At 35.6% G+C, this 17,551-nt stretch overlaps 1 protein-coding gene across 2 annotated transcripts in view; it reads right to left on the reverse strand.

Moving 5' to 3' along the window:
* The window catches only part of CNTN3 (contactin 3), a 453,041-nt gene that overhangs the window by 255,702 nt on the left and 179,788 nt on the right, over positions 1-17,551 (reverse strand). For both annotated transcript variants that reach the window (XM_001373601.5, XM_056804435.1), the window contains one exon: positions 17,079-17,205. In XM_001373601.5, the coding sequence (XP_001373638.4) occupies positions 17,079-17,205 (127 nt within the window). The remainder of the gene's footprint in view (positions 1-17,078; positions 17,206-17,551) is intronic.

The following is a 17,551-nucleotide window of genomic DNA, read 5'->3' on the forward strand; positions in this document are numbered from 1 at the left end:
CTTTGGCTTCTGATTGAGAATGTTTATGGCTTGAATAAGCATATTTGATGGTCTCATTTCAAAATGGCATTTTTGTATTAAGCTGATTGATAATAAAAGTACAGTGACTACCCAGAAAATTGTAAACATCCCATAAAAACATTTGAAAAACATTTCCTCTTGTCTATTTAATAGCCAGAATGATTTAAGAGAGCATAAAATATAAGAGAGACTACTTTATTTCAGTAAACAGCTAATATCTAAATGCTCTCATTCCAAAGTCTTGACTAAAGAACCCAAATGGAAAAGATTTGTTAAAGGAGATTATCTCTGGCTATTCTTCACAGGCAATAACTGTCCTTAGCCTATGAAGGCAATACTTAAAATATTTTGGACTCATTTTCCTAGGGAAAGAGGAAATTATTCCTGCCTCTCCCTGCCTTAAGGTTCATTTTGGTACATCAAAACAGTAGTCTTTAGAAGGTTTAAAAGATATTGAATAAGGGCAATATTTAGCTCATGATAGCAGACCCAATCTGATATCCTGTCTCTCACTAAGCAGACAAAATTATTTTTTTCTTAATGTCATTTACAAATAAGATCATTAACAGAGACAATAAATGATTTCTCCATATCCTATTAAACACAGAAGCAGATGGAGAAACAAGGAAAGTCAAAGTTGAGTTGAAATCACAAGAGTTGAGTTTCATAGAATCTTAGCGATTGTTATGAAACAAACAAAAACCATATAAAAATTCCAACACATCCAGGATTTTAGTAGGTATAGATTATTTCTATCAATATGAGAATCAGATTTTCATGGAATTATGGAATCATAAAGGACTTCAGAAATCATCTAGTCCAACCTGTGACCACAAAAATATGGGATTCAAGATTGTGAATTGCCCAAACTGTAAAGATAATCTTCAGCATCTTGATTTTATATAAAAAATAAGTGGTCGCCATGAGAAAAATTCCCAAATATGAAATACCCAAGTCAGCTGGGTTGTATGGAAATTTTAATTAATATAAATGAAGGAATTAAGGAAAGGGAAAGAGACAGAGTAAGAGGAAATAGTAGGAAAAGGCTAGGGCCTAGGCCATTGGCCTAGGCCTCTCTCTTTAAGAGAGAAACTAAGTCAGTCTTTAATCACTCACCACAAGATCTTTCCAATCAAAACTCTAGTGTTCAGAGACCCAGCAGCCTCCTCTGACTCCTGATCTCCAATTCAGCTACCAGAGCCCTCCAGCTCCTTCCTTTTAAAGGAATTTTTCTCTTGTGTCACCTCCCCTAAATTTTTACATCTACCAATCACAGTAGATGCTTTTCCTAGGACAGCTCATTCTTAGATTTTAGTTCTCACCTTCTCTGGGTAGAGTGTATCTTCTGATATAATCTACCTCTTTGCTATTCTTGCCCCTTGCAAGTTGCCTGACATTTTAGTGATTAATTTGACCTTCATAGGTACTTAGCACCCTTTTGTATTAGATCTAAAACTAGACCTAGCTTAAGGGCTTGGCCTCACTATAAGTATGGCTTGGGGACTTTTTCTCATTGTTCCATCAGGAGTTTACATCTTTATCTTCCCCTAAAGTATGCCTAAGTATGGGTGGAGTCACATACATTCCTGACTAAGTACCTCCATTGTTTAAATGGGGAATAACCTTAACCATAACCTTAAGATAATGTTCCAAGGTAGAGTCTGAGAAATTTTAAGATTCACAAACCTATATCTGAACCCAAAGTCATGCTATGAAATGGACAGATCCTAAATGATTTTAAAGGAAAATACACTAATACGAGAATTGCTGTAGTTTTCCATTACTTCTTGATTTGATTTTCTTCTATAATGCTTCCAATATCACACCTGAACATTGTTGAAAATACATTATTAAACAAAAATTAAAGTTTTTATCACTTTTAAGGCAGGTCTTTCCCTTGAAGTCTGTGTGCTTTTATGTGTGTGTACACATATGCTTAATGGCAATGGGATGGGAAGGAGTGACTTTTCCTTCATAAGTATGTTCTTCAGCAAGGAATTTTTCTGCTATTTTCTCTTCCCAAGAGACATCACAGAAAATTTTAGAATAAATTATTTTAACATATGGAAATTGGAAAATGCAGGATAAAATTCAGAGGACATACTCTACAAAATAGAAGAATTGTGTTACTAAAATGAGTTTAACCTTGTCATCTTTATTCCAATGTTAAATGTGACCAGACGAAGCACCTCAATATAATGGTCATGTTAAAACCATCCATAAATAGATTTATCATTTTGCAGTTAATTTTATATATTCAAAGTCTCAGTCTATAGAGAAAATTATTTGCTTTAAGAAAGAAGAGAGAATTACTTATTCCCAATGTTCAAAACCACTGGCTTTCATGCAGTTTTCATTTTGTACCTTTCACTTTTAGTTAATTTCATTTCCCATTAATCCTTGGGTAGAGACCATCGATCAGTTTGGTCCATAGACTTCAACCAAGCTTGAAAATCAAAATCTCTGGGTCAGTATCCATCAGGGAAATTGATCCATAGTTTTCTTTCTCTGTTTTTGCTCTTCCTGATTTAGGTATCAGTATCAGATTTGTGTTGTTAAAGGAATTTAGTATGCCTCCTTTACCTATTTTTCCAAATAGTTTTTTTATACTATTGGGATTAATTAATCTTTAAATGTTTGGTAGGATTGATTTGTGAATTCATTTGGCCCAGTGTGTGTATGTGTGTGTGTGTGTGTGTGTGTGTGTGTGTGTGTGTGTGTGTGAGTGTGTGTGTGTTTTAACTCTTACCTTCTTTCATAGAATTAATACTATGTATTGGCTCCAATGGAGAAGAGTAGTAAGGGGTAGGCAATTGAAGTCAAGTTTCTGGCCCAGGGTCACACTGCTTAGAAAGGTCTTGGGCCAGGTTTGAACCCAGAACATACCATCTCCAGACCTGGATCTCTATGTACTAAGTTGTCTAATTGCTCCCATGGAGATTTTTCATTTGGGAATTCACTGATAGGTTATTTAATTTCTTTGTCTGAGATGGGATATCCTGGCTATCAAAAGGAAAATTCCCTCAGGTTGCATGGTTAGAATCAAAGGAGCAATGACTTCAATATAGAGGGGTATATCCTAAGTGATTAAGAACAGAACCTGGAATTAAGCTCTAAGTCTTCTATTCACACTTCAAATAACTCAGAATGATAACCCAAGACAATAATTCTGTATGCACTAAGGAGAAAGTCATTTTAATAAAAGATGAAAAATTAGGGGGATGCCATTGAATCAACCAACAAGCAGTTATTAAGCTCCAACTTTGCTAGACACTGGAGTATACAAAGTCCATTTATTAAATTATTACTATTTTTTTATTTATTAAATGTCTATTGATTCTATGCCACATGATGCCAAGAAATTAAGACATAGAAAACTTAATTAGGAGATATTCACTGCACTTGTTCAGTCGGCTAATTAGTATTTATTAAATACCTACTATGTGTTAGTTGAGCACTGAGGATTCAAAGAAGGTTAGAAGATAGTCTGTGCTCTCTTAGAGCTCAATATCTGATGATGATGACAACATGCAAATGACAATGTAGAGAGAAAGCTTTAGAGATAGTGATATCTGGAGGTAATTGAGCATGGGAAGGCATAGATAGCATTAAGGGGCTTGGGAATAACACGCACAAAGTGAGACTTTAGCTGGTCTAGTCACTGTTTGAGGAACAAACATAGGTGACTGTAATGTAGAACAAAATAACCTTGGTTCCCACCACTGCTTGAATTGCTATTACCCAAATGAGACACTCAATCTCTTTTTTCTTCTGTAACAGGCTTTTGAGGATGGTGTTTGGCAAATCTCAAATTATTACACACATATGACTTAGATGTTAGCACAGTAAAAGAGAAAAAAAACAAAGATACCCTTAGAGTTTTGAGCACAGGAGAACTGAGTGAGCTTGTTTATTCAACAAGGACTTACGTGCAGGCACAGTTCTTGGTTATGAGCAGACAAGGAAAAAATAAACATTCTGTCTAAATAAACCCTGTGCTAAAGAGCCATGTTCTGTTGGGGGGAGGGGGCTTTTGGTCAGCTCTGGTTGGAATACATCCCACAGAGTGTAGAGCTGATGATCTAGTGAATGATCTGGTGGTCTGGTGAAAAAATCTCAACTCTAAAGGATTTGGTTCCTTCAGATGACAGAAAATCCTGGATCCCTCATCACTGATGTCAGTGAGGTCAAAGCCCTGAATATGTATAAAAGGAGAGGCAGCTTCAGCTCTCTCTCTCTCTCTCTGTCTCTCTCTCTCTGTCTCTCTCTCTCTCTCTCTCTCTCTCTCTCTCTCTCTGTTTCTGTCTCTGTTTGTCTCTCTCTCCCTCCCTCCCTCTCTCTCTGTCTCTGTCAGTCTCTGTCTCTCTGTCCATCTGTCTTTCTCTTGTTCTCTTTTTTCTTTCTCTCTCACTCTCTTTTACCCACTCTGTCTCTCCCTGTCTGTGTGTCTCTCTGTCTCCCCCTGTGTTTCTCTCTTGCTCCATCTGTCTCTCTTTCTCTCTGTCTCCTCCTCTGTCTCTCTCTGCTTCTCTCTGTCTCTGTCTTACACATACACACAAGCACATACTCTGTGAGGAAGAGTGGGGTTCAGAGGGATGGACAGTTTAGGTTCATGCTGATACATGGTATCTAGAGCCAAGCTTTAGCTGTATGAGATGAAGTCTCTCTACCTATTATTTATTTCTGCTTTGTATTTATTTCCCCAATGATATAATTGAGAGAGATGAAGTTTTTAGCAGTGGCTACATAGGCAACTGGAGAATTCCTTGGTTCCTCAGTTTCTGGCACATAGCAGTAACTTAATAAAAGATGACTGATGGACTGTTTGATTAATCGATCTGTCAGGAGCAGACCCCTGTAGCTACTCCAATACTTCCTAGGGAAGATGTCCACAGTCAGGAGGTTCAATTTTAAGGCTTACTTGTCAGAAGATACACACTTAAAGAGAAACATTGTAGAATTGACACCAAGATGAAATCCCAATTTGATAGTCCTACAAAATGACTCATGCTTTGGTGTTTTAAGCCTTAACATCCCAAGAGATTATAAGAGTAGTTATAATGTATTGTTACTTACTGAAATCTTTGTCAGTGTGCTCTTGGCTTGTTAGATAGACTTCTATGTTCTGTGTGTAAAAAATATATAGTTGCTTTATACTTTATTTATATGATACACTGAATACATTGCAATTTAGAAGAGACCATAAGAATGAGCCAACGCTAAGCTTTTAATGGATTCTCCTGAGCTTGGAGTGTAAAGAGTCAGAGGGTCTGAGAAAAATAATCTGATCCTTTCCTCCATTGCTAGGCTCTCCTACAACTAACCCTCTTTTCTCTAAATGGATGTGGGGATGGTGGGCATGTTTCCTAGCTCGCCTCATCCAAGCACAAGAATATTCTATATACAAATCATTCTGCCTTCATAGAGCTAGAGGAAGGCTCTGGGGTAATCCTCATCTCAGAGTATGCCAACACAAAGTCTTTGTATGAATTAGTATAAAGAAAAGGTATCCCACAGATGGGAAAAACAAAATCTGAAGAAAAAGTAAATTTAGAGGAAAAATAACGCGCTCAGATTGCATGATGATGAATCAGCGATATTAGCTGATTGACTATTCTAAGTAAGATGTCCTAAAGATAACCAAACATAGAAGTTTATAGCCTAGAAGAGAATTCCGAACCAGAAACAAACTCAGTATTCATCTTCACAGAAGTGATAGTTGAAACCACAGGAGTGAGTAAGCAAGATGGCCAAGGGATAGTGGAAAAAGACAGAAGGACATAGAAGTCTGGGGGAAATGCCAGATAATAGATTGTTTTTAAATACAGTAGCAAATCCACTGTTATTAAATTTATAGTTAAAAAAGAAAACTATATAATTATTCAAGAGGTTGTGGTGAAGACAAGAGAGAATTTTATTTATTTCATGCTAAACATAACAAAAGGAGGAAAATACATTTTTTGGAAACTATACATCTATAAAAAGCATTTTAAATAAAAATGCAATTCTATATCTGGACTTGAACCAAAACATCTAGAATTTAATCAAAGAAGCAATTTGTGGTTTCAGATACTGCTTTCAAATTAATAAGTAAATGCATTTTGTTCAATGGTATGTTTGTTAATATGTTTACTAAAGTGATGAGAATAATTACAGCCTTTGAAAGAATGAATGCTTGCATTTGCATATTCAATACTTTATCCAAAAATAGCTAGTTAGGCTTCAGCAATAATTGCTGGAGATATAAATGAGTTAAATTGTGATGCTGCTGAAAATGTGTTAGTCTAATGGTTTTTATTACAGTCTCCTTCTCTCAGTCATTGATAAGTTTTGTAAGCATCTAGATTTAAGAGGAACAGAGGCCAAAGCCATTCTGATTATTATAATACCACAGGTGAATTGTTCATTGTTCAACAGTCAGTAAGTTAAAAACAAGCAAGAGACGGTCTATGGAAAGGTGCATTACAAATAATGCCAAATTTGTGCTCATTTTAATGAAGAAATGATAACAAAATTGTGTCTCTATTTTATTACAAATAATCTGCCAAGGTTAGGTAATGGAGGACTTCAAATAAACTTTAATTACATTAAAGCTATGTGAAAAATAATGGTTCAATTCACTTAGGCCAATGAATCCTTCTGCAGTACTTTAATAAACTAACCTACATTAACAATGTCCCAAATGAAATATGTATACAAATATAAATGTGAAAATATACATACAAAAATATTTGTGTATACATCTGTATCATCTATTTATCCATCCATCCATCTCTCTCCATTCATCTATCCATCTATCCATCTATCTATCTATCTATCTATCTATCTATCTATCTGTCTGTCTGTCTGTGTCTGTGTGTCTGTCTATCTATCCATCTATCTATCTATCTATCTATCTATCTATCTATCTATCTATCTGTCTGTGTGTCTGTGTGTTGGTGTCTATCTACCTATCTGTCTGTCCATCTGTCCATCCGTCCATCCATCTATCTATCTATCTATCTATCTATCTATCTATCTATCTATCTGTCTGTGTCTGTGTGTCTGTCTATCTATCTATCCATCTATCTATCTATCTATCTATCTATCTATCTATCTATCTATCTATCTGTCTGTGTGTCTGTGTGTCGGTGTCTATCTACCTATCTATCTATCTGTCCATCTGTCCATTCGTCCATCCATCTATCTATCTATCTATCTATCTGTCTGTGTGTCTGTCTGTCTGTCTATCTGTCTATCTATCTATCAACTATCTACCTATATTTTGCACTGGATTCCTTAGTTCCCTAATTTTGTTCTAAAGGAGATCTAATAAATCATATTTCACCACCTTTCCCTTGAGAAACTCATTCTCTATACAAATGTATCTCTTCCAGGAAATTATCATTATTCTCCTATGTTAGTTCAGGTTTGGTAGTGTAAGCAACAGAGGCAGCCACATTCATATGAAGCAAACAACTATGAGATTCGATGGATAAAAATAACATGCAACCTATGATTCATCAAAACAATAAGTTGAAAAGGTATCACAGTCACCTGCCAGGTCCCTGCCTTTTTTCTTGATTGAGGAAATGAGCTTGCCTGGTAATAGCTCCCAGAGAAGCTCAGCTCTCTCCAGACAACTGCCTGACCACAGATTTTAAGGTCTGTACAATTTTACAGAAAGATAAATGAAGAGAGCTGACGCCTCCATAAAAACGTACTTATGTAGATAAGCCTAACCACAGGGTTATACTAATGGAGAACAAGTACTTACACGAGTCTTATTTATTTAGTTGACTATGCTGTCTCCAAGTGTGCACCATGCCCCATCCTATCCAATTTCCCTCTCTCTGAGCAAATGTCTGCATCAGCCCATATAGAAATGAATAAAGATACTGGGAGGGTATGTATTGATGCTCAGAATTAAAATACACACACACACACACACACACACACATCCACAAAATAGATCACAACTTGGAGCTTTCTGTTCATTTTCTTAGGATTCAGTGCAAGAAAGAAGCTTAGAGGTACTGTATTTAAACCCTTTCATTTTACTAAAGTTTGCCAAACTGATGACCAAAGAAAAGCAAATTGTCCAATGTCACAGCTGGTCAATGGCAGAACTAGAATTTGTGCCCTTTCAGGTCCTTTGACATCAGATCAAGTGTTCATGCAGTTAAACTGCACTATCAATACTACAAAATGGAAATTAAAAAGAACTTTGCAACAAATACCTCCTGAAATAGGTTTCATCCATAAATACATATGTATGTACAAGTGTGCAGATGAGCCCTGCTCGTGTGCCCACAAATTCACGTAGATATATAAACATATAATACATGTGTGCATGCCTGCCTACACGTTTCTGATAGGTACCTTCTTATGACACATTGTGCAAATATACATTTGCAGTTGTACACAGGTGTATTCAATACACTTCAAATATATATCATCTATTCCTTTTGTCTTTTCTATATTAGTCAATATAGAATATATATGTTCTATATTTTATATGAACTGTATTTTAAATACAAAACTATATTTCTATATTAATCAATATACTAATTATTTTCGAAAGACAAGAGAACCCTTCCCATCTTTTCAAGTATAGATACCCCCTAAGGATAACTTCTTTTAGCACCATAGGCAATTACAGTTAGATTGAATAGTAATTAACCTTTAAATATAGGCTTAGGGACACAGGTAGGGGAATGCAAAAGAGAGAATAAAATTCTCAATTAAGCCATAAGACAAGTAATTTCTCATGGGGATTGTTGAACTTTTAGATTCCTAATATGGACAATTAAGAGTTCCTGTTCTCCAGTGGGACAGTAACAAGAGACAAGTTTTGATTTAAAACACTCTCAGTACAGAGAAGACATGAGAGGCTAGAGGCTTCTACTAGAAGTTCTTCTCTATAGCTGTTAAACTTTGCCCTTTCATTAATGGGAAACAAATTAACTATGGAATACACACTGGAGAGCTTCAAACAGCCTCTCCTGATTGGCAGTTCTGTGCAGAAATATTCTAAAGAATCACTATATCAAAAGTCTAATCTTGGAAAGGACCTCCTAGGCTATCTGGTCTAGTCACTTTATTTTACAGATAAGATAACAGGCCAGGAAGAGGTGGGATTTGAACACAGGTTGTCCCGTTTTTGAGCTGCCATTTATTCTTCCTTCCCAGAAACAAACATGAGTGGTGGTAAATGATTGGGGGGGGAGTGGGGGGGATGTGGCTATGCACCAAGGGCAGACTTTTCTTTATTTTATTCTACAAAACAAATTTATGCTCCTCTTTTACATCTGCCACCCACCCTTTGCATGTGGACATAATTCTTGGGTAAGCTTTGAAAGATAATACAAAAGAACAGGCAAACAGATTTACATCAAAAAGATAGGGCAGCTATGGGAATAAGATGCCAAGGAATGTTACTTAATCCAACATAAAAAAGTGACAAGTAGAGAGAGCTCAGACAGAACCAAAGCTGTCATCTAAACAGATAAGGTTGTGATTACAACCCACAGTTCTCTATACTTAATTTACTCTCAGGGATCAGCAGGGTCTGTTTCTTAGTTAGAGCACATGTCTCAAAGAATTGTGAGCAGGTATGCCTTCTAAAAAGAACATGATTCTCCAACCAGAAAAAGAAAGAGGATTTCCCTTCAGCACTTGAGCCACTCGATTACTAACAAAGGGAAAACTACCCCTTTACCAGATTTCCAGTTTGATAAATCTTTCAACTTTAAAAGAGCATTAATGGGAAGGTTAAATATTTTCTACTCTTCAGTCACATAGCAAGGTTGTATTTTTCTTAAGACCTTTACTAATGAGCTAGCACAGAAAATTTATTTCACTCTAAAATGAGAAATCAATTTAGGGTTTAAATTTCCTGACCCTTATATTCTAAATCATTGACTATATCTACTAGGAGAACTTCCCAGAACAATGAAAAAAAAACTATGAAGGAGCAGAGATTTCCTTATCATCATCTTGCCATATTGTTGATTTTAAAAGGAATAGTATAAGGTATTGCATAGCTGGATTCACAAAGATAAAAATATCACGAGGATATTTCTGTATTCCTAGGCTAAGGACTTTTGGCTGCCTTGCAAAATCTGAAATGTTTAAGGATAAGAGAAGATTTATTTAGAGATTCACATCAAAGAATATAATAAGGGTTTTAGAACAGAATAGCATCTTGTAATCTATAGTCCAGAGAGATAAGCATGTCTCTTTAGTCCTAAGAATGATCTGGTTTTTGAGTAAGAAGTTTGGACTTGAGTTACAAGTGAACATTCTTGAGTTGGTGAGACAATAACTGAAATAAGGGAGTTGGGACCAAAATATCTGAATAGGAGGCATATGTCTCCGATTCAACCAGAATTTAATAATCCATCTTGTGTTTAGCTAAAGATAAAATTTTAAATTAGGGCAGAGACCCAACTTCTATCAGAATAACAATTTCTCCTTCTAACTATGGGCTCCAAGCTACCCTAATTGCATTAATAATATTTCTTCTGATGTGAATTCAATTAAAATTTTAAAAACATATGAACTTTAAGACCATTATATCTTTAGAAGCCAAAAGCATACTAATTATTATAACAGGGTGTGGTTGATTAAACCTTTAGAAAAGAGCAGTGTGTAATAACTAGGAAAGAAAATTTATAGCCTAAATAATTTCCCAGGAAAGATATAGGAAAGGACTGGGAAGGAGTCATTTCTGTCCCTCTCTCATAGATAGGATAGAAGGAAGGAAGGAAGAAAGGAAGAAAGGAAGAAAGGAAGAAAGGAAGAAAGAAAGGGAAGAAAGGGAAGAAAGGGAAGGAAGGAAGGAAGAAAGGGAAGGAAGGAAGGAAGGAAGGAAGGAAGGAAGGAAGGAAGGAAGGAAGGAAGGAAGGAAGGAAGGAAGGAAGGAAGGAAGGAAGGAAGGAAGGAAGGAAGGGAGGGAGGGAGGGAGGGAGGGAGGGAGGGAGGAAGGGAAGGAGGAAGAAGGAAGGAGGAAGAAAGGCCATTGCCAAGATGGCAGAGAAGCATCACTTGGATGAACTCTTGCAAATTTCCCTCCAAAATATTCTAAAATAATGTCAAATTATGGAGTAGCAGAACTAACAAAAGGTCAGTTGAAACAAATTTACATCCCAAGAATGCTCAGGAGGTTAGGAGGAAAGGGCTGTGTCACTGTAATGGAGGTGGACACTAGAAGCACAGCACAGATAGCACAGGCTACACCTTTGGGGTGGTTGCATTATCTGTAGCAGCAGTTTCTGGAGCTCTCAACCCATAGACTATGGAGAGGTTGGAAAGAAATTACAGAGGATACTGCTACATTGCTCAGTTCTGGGTCACAGACCCTAGGGCCAAAAAGAGAACTAGCCCTTGAGATTAGATACCCAGAAGCCCACATCATAGTTCTTAGGCAAAAAAGGAGTACTTGTGTTCTATCACAGGGAATTTAGAACCCTGATCTCAATGCCAATACATAGGGGCACACTAGCCATTTTCCTGAGGCCAGGAAGTATGCCAGCTATGGTTTTTTCCTGGGCAAAGACCAGAGCACAAACCAGGATGGCAGTGACCTCTCCTTAGAGCATGCCATCTTGGAAGCAGGGGAAATCTACAGAACCTTAGAGTCAGCTACAAAAATAGGAGTAAGAAAAGTTCAAGGATTAAGAGAGTGCTCTCTCCACTCTAAGAGAGGAGTCAACTTTAACATGAAGTTAAAGTGAAAAAACAGGCTGAAAAATTTATCAAATAGAAACCTCAGCATAACAACATACTGCGGTGACAGATTAAGATGTACATGCAGAAGATAACAATGTCAAAGCAGCTACCTACATTGCCATATAATAAAAATGTGAATTGGTCACAGGGTCAAAAAGAACTCTTGGAGTAAGGGGGGTCTCAAAAAGGACTTTAAAAATCAAATAAGAGAAATAGGAAAAAAGTTGGGAAAATAAAGGACAGTGATACAAGAATATTAAGGAAAAGAGTCAACAGTTTAGTAGAAGAGTTAAAAAAGGTAAAAAAATATACAAAAGGGTCAGCTGGGTGGCTCAGTGAATTTAGAGCCAGGGCTAAAGACAGGAGCCCCTGGGTTCAACTCTACCTCAGACACTTCCTAGCTGTGTGACCGTGGGCAAGTCCTTTAACTCCCATTGCCTAGCCCTTATCCACTCTTCTGCCTTGGAACTAATGCACAATATTGATTCGAAGATGGAAGGTAAGGTTTAAAAAAAAATACACACACATATAAAGGTAAAAAATAAAAAAAAAGAAAATAATACTTTAAAATTAGATAAATGGTAAAAGAGACACAAAAATACACAAAATAGAAAATGTCTTTTAAAAAAGCAGAATTTGCCAAATAAAAAAAAAAAGAGGTACAAAAGCTCAAGGAATATCTTAAAAATCAGAACTGGGCAAGTGAAAACTAATAACTCCACAAGATATCAAGAAATAATCAAATGGGGACTTCTGGGCAAACATGGCAGCAATCTAGATGTGAATTGTTTCCTCTCCCCAGCAACCAATGAAATAGACTACCTTAAAAGAACATAAAAACCATCATTGGAAGAACCGAGGGACTCTACGGTAGTGCACAGCACTGAAGGTATGTGGGGGTAATGCTCCCAAGTGGAGCATTTCCACACTATAAGAAGGAGAAAAAGCCCGCACCCAACTGAGAACTGAACTACCCTCCCTCACCTCACCTACGGAACCAGAGTCGAGATAATAATAGATAATAATAATAATAATAGAGATAATAAGGAAAAAGACTTGTACAAGAATATTAATAGCTGTGCTCTTTGTGGTAGCAAAAAATTGGAAAACGAGGGGATGCCCTTCAATTGGGGAATGGCTGAACAAACTGTGGTACATGTTGGTGATGGAATACTATTGTGCTCAACAGAATAATAAAGTGGAGGAATTCCATGTGAACTGGAACATCCTCCAGGAAGTGATGCAGAGTGAGAAAAGCAGAACCAGGAGAACATTGTGCACAGAGACTGATAGACTGTGGTACATACAATCGGAGGTAAATGACTCCTCCATTGGTGGTAATGCATCGATCCTGAACAATGCAGAGAGTTATAGGAGAAAAAAACACTTCCCACATCCAGAGGAAAAACCAAGGGAGTAAAAACACTAAAGAAAAACTACTGCTTAATGACATGGGTTGAAGGGGATATGAATGGGGAAATAGACTCTAAATGAACATCCTATTACAAATATCAACAACATGGAAAGAGGTTCTAATCAAGAACACATGCGATGATACCCAGTCAAACTGCGCATCGCCTATGGGAGGGGTGGGGGAAGGGGAGGGAGGAAAAGAAAATGATTTTTGTAACCAAGGAACAATGTTTGAAATTAAAAATAAAAATTCTAAAAATCATCTTGGGTTTTAGGATAATTATAAACTGTGTACATATATATATATATATATACATATATATATATGAAGATATGAGTTACAAAGTGATAATAATTTTTGTTAAGTATAAAATGAGTGACAGAATGTTAGAGGAGTTTGGAGGGCAGATCATAGGACCATATTTCTAACAAGATCACTTGAGAGCTAAGATGGCACTGGTCCAAGAAGGCTTAAAGAAATAATCAAACAAAATAAAATCAAAATAATGAAGAAACAGAAGAAAATGTGAAATAATTTATTGGAAAAACAACTGACCTAGAAAATAAATTGAGGGTAGATTATTTATTGATTATTCAACTACCTGAAATCCATATTTTAAAAAGAGCCTAGAAATTATAGTTCAAAAAATTATCAAGGAAAATGCCCTAATATCCTAGAACCAGAGGGCAAAATATAAATTAAAAGAATTTGCCAATCATCTCCTAAAAGAAATCCCAAAATAAAAAAAACTTCCTGTAATATTATAGCTGAATTCCAGGGCTTCTAAGAAATGAGAAAACATTACAAGAGACCAGAAGGAAACTATTGAAATATTGTGGCGCCATGGTAAAGATCATATAAAGTACAGGATCTTCTACATTAAAGGTTCAGTAGGCTTGGAATATCATATTCCAGAAGGCATAATAACCCAGATTACAACTAAGAATCACCTATTCAGAAAAATTCAATATAGTTCTTCTAGGGGGGAAATTAGTATTTAAATGAATAGAGGACTTTAAAACATTCCTAATGAAAAAAAATCAGAGGTGAATAGAAAACATAACATTTCAATAACAGATTCAAGAGAAGTATAAAAAAGGTAAGCTTCAAGACATCATTAAGCAAAATCAATGTTTACATTGCTATAGGGGAAGATGATAATTGTTACTACTATAACTTTATCATTATTAGGGAAGTCAGAAGGAATATAAATAGAAAATAACAGGTATGAGATATATATGATGGGATGACTTTTTAAAAAATTAAAAAGTGAGAAAGAGAAATGTACTGGGAGGAGGGGTAAGGGAGAAGAAATTCTGGGAATATGCAATCACATAAAAGAAGGGCAAAAGGAAGAGCTTTTATAATGGAGGGGAATTGGAGGGGAGTTAGCAGGCAACATTTAACCTTATTCTCATCAGAATTGGCTCAGAAAGGGAATAATATACACATTGAGTTGGGTATAGAAATCTATCTTACCCAAAGGAGAAGTAGGAGGGGAAAGGATAAGAGAATAGGATTTCCAAGATAAGGTCAAAATGGGGATATGATGTAAACATAAGAGGTGATATCATAAGCAAATTAGGGGAGCATGCAATATTTTACTTGTCAATTTTATGTATCAGGGAAGAATTTATGAGCAAAGAAGGGACAGAAGGCATTAATACCATATAAAATAAATATTTGGTCATATCAAAAAAGTTTACACATATAAAACAAGAAATATTAGAAGGAAAACAAAACTTTGAGGGGGGACATTACAGAATTTTTTCTGGTAAAGGCATCATTGCTTAAATATTCAGAGAATTCAGTCAAATTTATAAGAATACAAGTCCTCCAACTGATAAATGGTCAAGGGATATGAACAGGCAGTTTTCAGAAAAGAAATTAAAGTGAGCTATAGTCACATGAAAATGTTCTAACTCCCTTTTAGAGACATGCAAATCAGAACAATTCAGAGGTCTAAACTTACAGAGATCTGATTGGATAATATGATAGAAAAAGAAAATGACAAATGTTGGAGAGGATGCAGGAAAATTGATATACTAATGGACTATTGGTGAAATTGTGAACTGATCCAAGAATTTTAAAGAGAAATTTGGAACTTTGCCCAAAGGGCTATAGAACTGTCCTTTCAATTTAACCAAGCAATACCACTATTAAGTCTATACCACAAAGAGATTTTTTTTAAAAGTAAAAGGATCCATATATACAAAATTATTTACAGCAGCTCTTTTTTGTGGTGGAAAATAGTTGGAAATTGAGGGGGTACCTATCAGCTAGGGAATGGATGAACAATTGTAGTATATAATTATGACAGAATACTTTTGTGGTATAAAAAATGATGAACATGATGAGTTCAGAAAAGCCTAGGAAGACTTGTATTAACTGAAGAAGTGAAGTGAGGAGAAGCAGGAAATCATTGTAGATGACAAGAGCTATATTGTATGATGATTGGTTGTGAATGACTTAAATATTTTAGCTATAATTATGGGAAACAATTCCAAAGGACTTACGATGAAAATGCTATCCACCTACAGAGAAAAAACTGATGGAGTCTGAACACAGATTGAAGCATTGTTTTTTTAAACTTTCTTTAATATTCTTGGGAATTTTGGGGGGGGGAGTGGGTGGCTGCATTTTCTTTTACAACATGGATAATATGGAAATGTTTTCCATGACTACACATATATAATCTATATCAAATTGCTTGCCTTTTTGGAGGGAAGAGGATAAAAGAAAAGAAAAGACAAAAAATTTAATGCATTTAAAAGTTTTTTGTTCACAAAAACTGAGAAAAATCAAAATTAAATGTTAATTTAAAAAAGAAAAGAAAAGATGTGTTTAAAGGACTGCCCTATACTTTCACTCACTATCTTACTTAGCTATTTTTCAGACCATAACTCCCTTCTGAGGCTGCCAATGCCTTTCATATTTTGTCTCTTTTATTAGGTTGAAAAGACCTATAGGGCAGAGACTCTCTTTGTATTTCTATCCCTAGCACTTAGCATGGTGCTTAGCACATAGTAATTAAGTTTAATAAATGCTTTTCATTCAATAGAGTAAGATATTATTTGTTAATGACCTTTAGTAATTATGTAACACCATTTTATACATTATTATTACCACTTATTTTAAAATAAATATATAAATTATAAATAATTTCTATCTATTCATCAAAGTTCATCCTCTAAGAACACTTTGGCTACCTTATCTCCAGTTATATGTAGTGTTTGAAATTAATAAAAATTATTCTCTTTTTATAAATTATCCTCATCATAAATTGTCCTCCTTATTGACCAGTTCATCCAAAATTAGTGAGATTTGCTTGTCTCCTGGACTTCAAAGATACATTTTTAAAACTTTAAGCATATAAAGGATGAAGAAAGCACAATGAACATTGATCAGACTTCCTCTGTATAGCCTGGGCACTTAAAGATTCCTTCATTAATAACTATGTTTTGATTGGGAAACAATATTTTATTTTTCTTGGGCCAAAGACAAGGCCACTTCCCTATGCCATTTGATTTGGAGGTTATAGGGTCCCAGAGGTATTTAGTACGGCAAGATGGATATAGGCATCCTTCTGTTCCCAACAAATTCATTTCTGAACCTTGAATGTGAATCATATTAAAAAAATTATATTGCAAATGCTCCAGGGGATTTAGACCCAAGCTATCATGAATCCTTTGTAAAAGGAATACTCACTCGACTGGAGCTTTGGATTAAATCAAAATTTTATACATTGGATTAGGTTCCAGTGACATGCACTGGCAAAGACACAAACTTATCACAAGTCAAGCTACAGCATCACAGACAAATACAGGCAACCACTGACATGCCATGCTTTCATGTACTACAAAGAAAGCCCAATTACAGTTCAAACTATGAATGCATTACTGATTCAGATGTTCAGAACTGAGTACTGTACCTGTAATGAGGTGAAGGGTTGCCTTTAGCTTCACAATTCAAAGTAATTTTTTTCTCCTCGGAACCAACGGGGAAAATGTTGTTGCTCGGCTCTCTAATGAACACCGGACCTTGTAATGAAACATCACCTGTAGGGTGGTACAGGGACAAACTAGGTAAATAAAGTCTGGAACTTATTCCCAAATCCATAAACAGATAATAAAAATCAATGAGTCAAAGAAGCTTAAAAATTACTGGTAGTATTCATGGGAAATAGAAAGGCATCTTTGGTGTCTTTCCAAGTTTATGAGTTAGTTGCTCAAATTAATCTTTCCCAGGTCTCCTTAATCTTATTCTTCCCTCTGAGATTATCTCTAATTTAGTCAGTCTATATCCTGTTTGTATGCAGTATTTGGTATACTGTCTCTTCCTTCAGACTATGAACTACTTGAAAGGATTATACATATATATTATTTATAAATACATATTTATACA

Source organism: Monodelphis domestica, chromosome 7, assembly GCF_027887165.1.
Source record: "Monodelphis domestica isolate mMonDom1 chromosome 7, mMonDom1.pri, whole genome shotgun sequence".
NCBI lineage: Eukaryota > Metazoa > Chordata > Mammalia > Didelphimorphia > Didelphidae > Monodelphis > Monodelphis domestica.